Consider the following 10,867-nt stretch of genomic DNA (forward strand, 5'->3'; position numbering starts at 1 on the left):
TTTTACCATGAGGCTCGTGGCTTGTTACCTCACATCTCACTTCTTCAGTGGCTACATGGCATTTCTCTGACTCCACCTTCTTTCTTTCTCTATCTTTATTTGAATTTCCCGCCTAGCTATATTCCACTTGGCCATGGGCCAAATCAGCTTTATTTATCAACCAATAAAAGCAACATATATTCACAGCATACAGAAGGACATCCCATATCAGCTATAGGCTTGCTGTAAATTGCTTTTATTACATTTAGGTATGTTCTCTCCAAAACTTTTATCATGAAGGTGTGTTGGATTTTGTAAAAGGAGTTTTAAGCAACTAATGCAATGATCATGTGGGTCTTTTTTCTTTCAATTTGTTTATATGGTGGATTATATTGACAGATTTTTGTATATTGAACCATCCCTGCATCTCTGGAATGTAGCTTACTTGATCATGGTGTATAATCATTTTGATGTGTCTTGGATTCGGTTTGCCAGTATTTTATTGAGTATTTTTGCATCAATATTCATGAGGGATATTGGTCTGTGACTGTGGCCTCATAAAATGAATTGGGCAATGATCCTTCTGTTTCTGTTTTGTGCAATAATTTGAGAAGTATTGGTATTAGCTCTTCTTGAAAGTCTGGAAGAATTCTGCCCAAAACCATCTGGCCCTGGGCTTTTTTTTTTTTTTTTTTTTTTTTTGATTGGGAGACTTGTAATGACTGCTTCTATTTTCTTAGGGGTTATAGATCTGTTTAAATTGTTTATCTGGCCTTGATTTAATTTCGTAAGTGGTACCAATTGAGAAAATTATCCATTTCTTTTAGATTTTTCCAATTTGGTGGAATACAGGTTTTTGTTTTGTTTTTTTCAAGACCAGGTTTCACTGTGTTGCCCTTCCTGTCCTTGAACTCACTCTGTAGACCAATCTGTCCTGGAACTCACAGACACCCACCTGCCTCTGCTTCCTGAGTATTGGGATTAAAGGCATGTACCACCCCAGCTTTTTTTCTTTTTTGGGGGGTGAGTGAGTGGGGTTGGAGCACGGGCTTTTGAAAAGTATATCCTTACAATTCTCTGGATTTCCTCTGTTTCTGTTATGTCACCCTTTTCATTTCTGATTTTTTTTAAATTTGCATATTCTCTGTTTTTTTCATTAGTTTGAATAAGAGTTTTTCTATCTTGTTGATTTACTCAAAGAGCCAGCTCTTTGTTTCATTGATTCTTTGTTTTGTTCTCTTTGTTTCTATTTTATGGATTTCATCCCTCAGCTTAATTATTTATTGTAGTCTACCTCTCTTGGGTATGCTTGCTTCTTTTTATTCTAGAACTTTCAGATGTGCTGTTAATTTGCTAGTATGAGCTCTGTCCAATTTCCTTATGTAGGCACTTGGTGCTATGAACTTTCCCCTTAGCACCCATTTCATAGTATGTTGTATATTCATTTTCCTTTAATTCTAGATGTACCACCACCACCCAGCATCTTTTTTCCTTTTTCTTTTTTTTTTTGTTAAGATAGCCTCACAATATAGCTGTGACTAATTTGGAATTTGCTGTGTAGAAAGAGCATACTTGCATCTGAACTCCTCGTGTAGATCAGGGTGGCCTTGAACTTTTGGCTCTATACTTTACCTCCTGAGTGTTGAATTACACATGTGCTCTATCACACATGGACTTTTTTATTTAAGATTTATTTTTATAAATGCTTAATTATACTTCTGTGTATGGGTCTGTGTATGTGAGTATAGGTACCCTTGGAGGCTAGAGGTTTTGGATCCCTTCTGGAATTGGGGGAATTACAGATGATTGTGAGCTTCCTGATAGGAGTATTTAGAAGTGAACTTGTGTGGGGCTGGAGAGATGGCTCAGAGGTTAAGAGCACTGGCTGCTCTTCCAGAGGTCCTGAGTTCAGTTCCCAGCTACCACATGGTGGCTCACAACCATCTGTTATGAGATCTGGTCCCCTCTTCTGGTGTGCAGATATACAAGGAAGCAGAATGTTGTATACATAATAAATAAATAAAATCTTTAAAAAAAATAAAAAAAGAAGTGAACTTGTGTCCTCTCCAAGAACAGTCCATAGTCTTAACTGTTGAGCCATCTCTCCAACTCTGTGCTTAGTCTTTTTTGTCTTTTGGAGATGGTTTTATATGGGCCAAGCTGATCTCACACTACGTAGTCTAAGATGGCCTTGAACACCTGATATCCCTACCTCCTCTTCCCAAGTGCTGGGATTATAGACATAAGATAATATTTTAACATTAAATTATTGAAGATTGTGATGATTTTATTTAATTAATTACCCTTTTTTATTTCTCAAGACAGGGCCTTGCTGTGCAGTCCTGGTTAGCTTGGAACTTGCTTTATAGACTGACCTAGCCTTATATTTGCTGCAACTCTGCTGCCTCTGCCTCTGCTCATGAATCCTGGGATTATACACATGTACCATCATGCCTATCGAGTGTGATATATTTAAAGAAATGTCTTGTTTCATCCAACTCAATTGCACAAGTATATATTTATATATACTCTATTGCAATATAGTGGAGTAAGCTTACAAGAAATGCAAATTCTCCAAGATTAAAAAATGGAGGTCAGAGCCAGGTGTGGTGGTGCACACTTTTAATCCCAGCACTCCAGAGGCAGAGGCAGGTGGATCTCTGTGAGTTTGAGACCAGCCTGGTCTACAGAGCCAGTTCTAGGACAGCCAGAGCTACATAGTGAGACCTTGTCTGGGGGCAGGGTGGGGTGGGTGCCAGGGAGGAAATGAGAGTGACTCTCAGAGAAGCCCATACCCATGCACTATGATGTGCCTTACTTTCTTCCAGGGTACCCATCTTCCTCCTAACTCTTGTCTTCGGAATCCATATTAAAATGATGAACCCTGTTTCTAAAAATGGGACTTAAATCTATTGGAAAGCTGTTTCTTAGGAAATGTCCCTCTTTAAAAGTATACAGCCTATAGTGTCCTGGTGATTTGTTAGGTACAACCTGATGATTTTACTCTTTTTTTTTCTCACAGTGATGTGTGTGGCTGGAATTGGACTTGTTGTGTTATTCTTCAGTTGGATGCTCTCTATCTTTCGATCAAAATACCATGGCTATCCATACAGGTATATTCTTATTTTACCTATACTTAAAATGATTAGTTAGTTTTGCTTTATAATATCTTATTTTTCTTTTTTTGTTTGGTTTTGGGTTTTGTTTGTTTTGGTTTTGGTTTTTGGTTTTTTTGAGACAGGGTTTCTCTGTGTAACAGCCCTGGCTGTCCTGGAACTTACTCTGTAGATCAGGCTGGCCTCAAACTCACAGAGATCCTCCTTCCTCTCCCTCCCAAGAACTGGGATTAAAGGCATGTCACTGCTGTCCAGCCTATAATATTTTATTGCTTAGCTTTTTATTCTTTCATTTTGAAAAGTCTACTGGCTTTTACTTCTTTTTCTGTTTTGTTTTGTTTTTGCAACAGGATTTCACCTACCCCAGGGTAGCTTTAAACTCCTGATCCTCTTGTCTTTATCACCCACGTTCAGGAATTACAGGTGTACACTACCATACTCAGCCTTTTGGAGGGGGTCATTTTATTTGAGGGAGTGTTTTGTGTTTTGGTGGGGTTTTTTTGAGATAGGGTCTTAACTATGTACCCCTCACTAGCTTGTAATTCACTATATAGACCATACTGCCTATGAACTTAGTAGCAGTGTTTTTGCATCCTAAGTGCTGATATTAGAGGCATGTACCTCGCCTGGTCTGTGTTTGTGTGGTGCTCTCTCTCTCCCTCTCTATCCTTCTCTTTCTCCCTCTCCCCATCTCTCCTTTTTGAGACAGAGTCTCACTATATAGATCATCCTCCAAACCGTAGAGATCTGCCTGCCTTTGCCTCTCAGTGCTGGAATTAAAGGTGTGTACCACCATATCCAGCTGTCTGATGATTTCTTTTGTGGTGTTACAAAGAGTTTTGTTTGTGGGTTTTTTGGGGCGGGGGGGGCAGTTCAAGACAGGGTTTTTCTATGTAGCCCTGGCTGTCCTGGAACTCATTTTGTAGACCAGGCTGGCCTTGAATGCACAGAGATCTGCCTGCCTCTGCCCCCAAGTGCTGGTATCAAAGGCGTGTGCCACCACTGCCCAGCATAATTTTTATTTTTTAAAGATTTGTTTCTGTCTATATGAGTGTTTTACCTGCATGTATATGTATGTGTGTATGTAGCACATGCATGCTTGATGCCCACAGAAGTCAGAAGAAGGGTTTTAGGGCCCCTGGAACTGGAGTTACCAGCAGTTGTGAGTTGCCATATAGGTGCTGGGAATTGAACCTGAGTCCTCTGTAAAAGCCCCAAGTACTCTTAAGTGTTGTGCCTTTATTCCAACTTCCATAATTTCTGTTTTAATATAACATCATCCTACTGTATACCCCATAAATACTGAGCCGGTTATAGTATTACAGACTTATAATCCCAGCACTCAGTAGTAGAGGCACGCTCAGATCTGGATTATCTTTGGCTACATGAGTTTGAGGCCAATTTGGACTATATGAGACACTGTCACAAAAAAAAGACTCCTGGGTCTTTCAGTGTTTCTCTTTTTGTTATTGATACTCAGGTCATGGTACATATATTAAAATCAGCATACCATACTATGTATTTATAAGAAGTAAAACTTGGGGCTGGAGAGATGGCTCAGTGGTTAAGAGCACCGACTGCTCTTCCAGAGGTCCTGAGTTCAATTCCCAGCAACCACATGGTGGCTCACAACCATCCATCATAAGATCTGGTGCCCTCTTCTGATGTGCAGATATACATGGAAGCAGAATGTTGTATACAAATAAACAAATAAAATCTTTTTTTTAAAAAAAGAAGTAAAACTTATTTTTCTATCAGAGACTAATATATTTTGTTATATATTTTTTTCAGCTTTCTGATGAGTTAAAGAGGATTTCAGAGACACAGACTGTGTGGTAATAATGGAAATGAAAAATAATAAATATGTGGTGTTTGAAGAAGAATGCAACTCATGTATTTTATATTACCTCCTTTTTTGTCAAGTGATTTAAATAGTTAATCATTTAACCAAAGATGTGTAGTGCCTTAACAAGCAATTGTAAGATCATGAAGTGTTGGGATTATTCTCCTCTTAACCTTCCCTTCCCTATGAACTTATGAAACATTTGATTTTTGTAGAATTAAGTACTTTATAAAAATTTAAAACTACTACTTCATTTTACTTAGAGCAAAACTCAAAACTACTTTAGTTAACTTTTGGTCATCTAATTTTATCTTATCCAAGGTTGGGGATGGAAGGTTCTGAGCAGGAATTTCCACCTCTGCCTATTACAAACAACTGCATCTGGAAGCCATCATTAGTTTTCCTTTGTGCAGATGTATGTGATTTACATCTTTCCTTTGGGGCCAAGGTATGATATGCACTATGTGAACTTCTGAAAATGGACCATGTAGCCTTTGGAAGATACATCTGTCTTCTTCTGTACCTTTCCTACTGAAATCAGAGCTACATATGCCTCTTTTACACATTAAAAAGTACCTCTAACAACAAGACTATGATTTCTGCATGAGTGTGCTCTAACTACCTTGTACATGGAAAGATTTCTGATTCATTCTGTTTCTAGTTTTATTTAAAGTGGCCCTTCTCTAATAATAATAATCTGTTGCTAAAACTCAGTATAACTTATAAATGGTCTCAGATGTTTGTGTAAGTTAGTTAGACATTGTTGTTGATCTCACTTTTACCTAACAGAAAAATAAGCTGAGTTGTATTCATGGAAAGGACTCTCTTAGAATGAGAAAAGAAAATCATGAAATACTGATTTGTTGCCTATGGATAGAAATGAAACATTTTTCCAGGCTTGTTGCAGACACAGGCTGATCTTTGTAAGTCTGTGGCCAGCCTGGGCTACATAGTGAGACCCTGTCTCAAAAAAAAGAAAGATCAAATGTAAATGTTTTCAAGATGAGGTTGTGGCTCAGTGGTAGAGTGCTTGCCTAGCATGAGTGACACTCTGGGTTCAATCCTCAGTGCCACAAAAAAAGAAATGTTTCTTGAAACCTGGTCTGTGAATTATTTTTGTTTGTTTTTAAAGAATGTTCCTTGAAACCTGAGCTATTTTTTTTAAATAAGTATTTCTTGAAGCCTAATCTGGCTTTTGTTTTTATTTGTGTGTTTGTTTGGGGTTTTTTTGGGTGGGTTTCAAGACAGGGTTTCTCTGTGTAGCCTTGGAGCCTATCCTGGCACTCGCTCTGGAGACCAGGCTAGCCTCAAACTCAGAGAGATCCATCTGCCTCTGCCTCCCGAGTGATGGGATTAAAGCCACCAACGCCGGGCTTTTTGTGTGTGTGTGTGTTTGTTTTCTAAAAGAAATGTTTCTTGAAACCTGGTTCTTTAGTTTACTTTTGCCTTTTTGTGACATAGCACTGACTGGTCTTGAACTCCTATATAGAGACCTGAGTCACCTCCACATCACATTGACTCTCATGTCTCAGCTTCCTAAGTGCTGGGATTACAGGCATGTATTGCCATTGACCCTGGTGTGCTTTCTGCTATCAATTTAGCTTTTATTTTCCCCATAAATTAGATATACAAAGAATGGTGGTGTGCATGTCTCTCAGCTCTTAGCTATCCTGGTGGCTGAAATAAGATCCCTGAAGTTCAAGAATTTAAGACACAATCTAGCATCATATCAACACCTCATTTCAAAAATGTCTATAATAAAATTGTGAAGGGATTTTGTTTGAATTTTGCCTTTTTCTCTGATAGCAGAAATAACCATATAGGCTAGCTATATTTCCATGAGGAATATTTAAGTCATGATTATATTATGTCTAACTTTGGCTTCCACCTAAGTTCTGAAGAATAATCTGAAATGCCACTGTTATTAAAGTGTGGAATTGGAATGTAGCTTAGTGGTAGAGCACTTGGCTAGCATGTGTGAGGCCCTGTGTTCAGTCCCCACTACCACAAAAAATGAGCATTTTAACTGTGAAACAGTGTAAAAATATTAGAAATATTACATTTAAAAGATAGAGATGGGTATGTGGTTCAAGTGCTGCAATACTTGCCTATCATACAGGAAGCCCTGGGTTCGATCCACTACATTACATAAGCCAGATGTGGTGCGTGCATGTAATCCTATCGCACTTGGGAGACAGACAGAAAGCTCAGAAATTCAAGCTCATTTTTGAGTACATAGTGAGTTTAAGGCCAGCCTGAGCTACATGAGACCATATCTCAAAGACAAAAAAAAAAAAAAGATACTGTGACTGCTTCCTACTATTGATCATGTAATTATCCCTCCTCTGTCTTATATAATAGAGGTTTGTGGAAAGAAGACATAATCGGCCCAGAAGAAATGTTTTCTGAGGGTTTGTTTGTTGTCATTGTTGACTGTTTCTTATACATTGAGTGATTCTGAATGTCTTGCCTGCTATTCTTGTATTTGTCTCTGCCAAATGAAGTTAGGCTGTGAGTTTTAGAAAACTTGTAAGATTGAACTGGGCAGTACTCGTGCTGTGTAACCTCTGTAGCTTCAGGTTGTCTCCCACAGTCAGTGTTCTGTCTGTTTTCTCTCTTTAAGAGCAGCATTCTTCAGGACGAAGAAAGACACGCTCTGGCTAAAATCTGTGAAAGCAGATTTTCTCCACTTAAAATAGTGTTACTTTTATGGAAATTTTAAATTTAGCTTTTATCTGAAGTGCCTTAAGTAGATTCTTAATTTACTTTTGTAGTACTGGTTTAAATATAATTCATTATGTATTTTTAATATACTGTTCAAAAATGATACATTATTATGGCAAAGATAACCAAACGTCTGGCTTACTGCTTCCTATCAATAAACTTTTGCAATCTAAATTCAGGTGTTTGGTTCCCTGTTGTATTCATTTCTTTTCTGTTACTGTTGTAGAATACCCTGACCAGAGCATCTTAAGAGAGGAAGGGTTCATTTGGCTTCCAGTTCCAAGGGAACATATTGTTGAGATAACATGGCAACTGGAGCATGAAACCCCACGGCAGACAGGAAGCAGAAGAACAGGAAGTAGAGCCAGGTTATAGAACTTCAGAGCCTGCCCCAATAATGTGCTCTAGCAAGACTACGAGACCTTTTTAAAGGTTCCACAACCTCACAAACACTACTACTAGCTAGAGACCAAATAAATGAGCCCATGAAGGCATTTCCCATTCAAATCACAGCACCTCTCTAAAGAGGAGTCAATTTGAAATATCAAAAGGGAATTGTCTCATAAAAACTATTGTCTTGAGGTGGGATTAGGTGATTGAATGTTTGGAAATTTGGAGGAGGCACACTGACAAGTAAAGAGATCCAGGGGTTCGTGCATGTTTTGTGAACATATGATCATAGGCAAGTTAGTCAAATCTTTCTGAATCTATTTCATTCTGGAGGGGGATTGTGTTGGATTATGTTACCTCAAAGGTGCATATGTTTGTATTTAAATAGAATTTTTGGGATCTAGGGTTGAGGTTTTTTTGTTTTTGTTTTTGATTTGTTTTTTGTAGTTTAGACAAAGTCTCTTACAGTCCAGGCTGGCCTCAGATTCACTGTGTAGCCCAGGCTGACCTTGACCTGCTGATCCTCCTGCCACCATACTGGCTTACTCTCAAAAAATATATGTATTGCTGGGCAGTGGTGACACATGCCTTTAATCCCAGCTCTCTGGAGGCAGAGGCAGGCAGAAACTCAAGGCCAGCCTGGTCTACAGAGTTCCAGGACAGCCAGAGCTGATATACAAAGAAACCTGGTCTCAAAAAAAAGAAAAGAAAAAAATTTGTATTAATTTTGAGAATTTTATGTATGCATGCAATGTATTTTACCCATATTCACCCTCCAGTCTATCCCATAACTCCTCCCTGCTTTGTTTTCTCTTTTGTTCATAGCACAGTGACTCCAATTTGTGCTGCCCATACATTCAGTGAGTGTGGGGCTATCACTGGAGTGCAGTGGTTTTCATCATTGGATATAATAGTAATCTCCAAGTTTGGTGTTGAATTAAATCAGTTGAAATACAAGGTGTTCTGTAATACCATTTTTAAAGACATAAAGATGCTGTTGAAGATAGTAAGTACAGATTGCTTAATATATATTAAGCCAGATTTGATGGCACACACCTGTAATACCAGCATTTACTAGGTAGACTCATTAGGAACAGAGTTCAAGATAAGCCTGGGCTACAAGAGACCCTGTCTCAAAAATATTACCCACCCCTCCCCCACCCCCACCTCCAAAAAAACACCCAGATGCTGGTGGCAAAGGCCTTTAATCCCAGCACTCAGGAGGCAGGGGCAGGAGGATCTCTGTTAGTTGGAGGCCAGCCTGGTCTACAGAGGGAGTTCCAGGACAACCTCCAAAGCTACACAGAGAAACCCTGTCTCAAAAATCTAAAAAAAGGAACCCTAAAGCCTGAATTACATTTATTTTGAATTTGAATACATATATCTTTAATAGTTTACATTATAGAACAGAACAGGAAAGTGCTCTGAAGGAACTTAATGCAAGGTCATCTTCAGCAACATTGTGAGTTGAAAACCACCCAGACTACAGTAAACCTTGCCTCAAAAAAAATCAGTGAACTAATTTTTGGAAAGACAGTGCCTGGAACCTGTAAATCTACAATTAGATCTGATGATATGGGCCCTGCCCATTCTGAGCAAGGGGAACACAGTATGCTGATAGTATTGAAGGCCAAAAAGACATTAGATATGCTTAAATTTAGTACCTTCATTGCTCTGCTGAAAAAAACCTGCCCTAGAAAAATGAAGCAATTTACTGAAGGTTATGCCAAGGAAATGCTTACAGGTTTCCCATTTTGCTGAATATACCCTATGGATTATATTTCACTTGTAGATGCAAATTGCTCTCTGGAGACCATAGTCCACCTTGATTGCTTCCTGACATCCAGATTTCTGGAAGAAATCCTAATGAAAAAGGCCTTTCCCTAGAGAGCCTGAATCATGCAGGTGCCCTAAAGGGGGAAGTTTTGATTGACACTCTTTAGTGTGTGAAAGTAGAATGTAGGTGAGGAGATAGACTTTTGCCAGGAAGGGAAGCCAGAGTATTAATAACCTAGAGATGTTTTTGAACTTTGTGTAGAAGTGTCACTTAAACCTTTCATTTCCTTCGTGAAATTAAAGGGTTAAAATACCAGTGTAAATTAGCATAGTGACACAACTCCTGTAATCCCAGCACTATAAACCAGAGAGAAGCAGGAGAATCAGGAATTCAAGTTTAGCCTCTGCTGCACTGTTTGAGCCTAGCTTGGGCTACATGAGTCTATCTCAAAGACAAAACAAAACAAAACCTACCGATGTTTATCACCAACTGAAAGTAGAATACAATTTAAAACAATGAAGCCATGCATAGTAATAACATTCCTTTAATCCCAGGGCTCAGGAGGCAGAGACAGATGGATCCTGAGAGTTTGAGGCCAGACTGGTTTACATTGTTCCAAGCTAGCTGCTGCTGCATAGTGAGAACTGTTTACAAAACCAAAGCAAAAAAGCCAGTAATTGTACCCATGCCTGTAATACCAGCACTTGGAACCTCAGGCTGGAGAATTAAGCGTGCAAGGCCAGCCTAAACTATGTAGCAGGTTCTAATCTGGTCCAGGTTACAGATGGGGGTACCTATCTCAACAAACAAAAACAAGCCCACAATGAGGTATTCCCTCATACCTACTATCAGAAAAAAAGTAAATTAGTAAGGATATGAAGGAATTGAACCTTTATAACTGATGGGAATATGAAACAGTACATCAACTGGAAAATACTGTCAAAGCTCATTAAAAATTCATGTGTAGAGTCTCTTTTACAGAGAATCCAGGTTCAGTTCCCAGAACTCCACAACCAGTGCGTCCAATGACTCTGACAT

At 38.8% G+C, this 10,867-nt stretch overlaps 1 protein-coding gene across 1 annotated transcript in view; it reads left to right on the top strand.

The window, feature by feature from the left end:
• Magt1 (magnesium transporter 1) overlaps nucleotides 1-5,528 on the top strand; it is a 39,388-nt gene extending 33,860 nt beyond the window's left edge. Inside the window, exons 9-10 of the mRNA XM_027432918.2 lie at nucleotides 3,002-3,092; nucleotides 4,887-5,528. Of these exons, the coding sequence (XP_027288719.1) occupies nucleotides 3,002-3,092; nucleotides 4,887-4,902 (107 nt within the window). The 3' untranslated portion in view covers nucleotides 4,903-5,528. The remainder of the gene's footprint in view (nucleotides 1-3,001; nucleotides 3,093-4,886) is intronic.
• The last annotated feature ends 5,339 nt before the right edge of the window (nucleotides 5,529-10,867 follow it).

This window comes from Cricetulus griseus, chromosome X, assembly GCF_003668045.3.
Source record: "Cricetulus griseus strain 17A/GY chromosome X, alternate assembly CriGri-PICRH-1.0, whole genome shotgun sequence".
NCBI classification, from domain to species: Eukaryota; Metazoa; Chordata; class Mammalia; order Rodentia; family Cricetidae; genus Cricetulus; species Cricetulus griseus.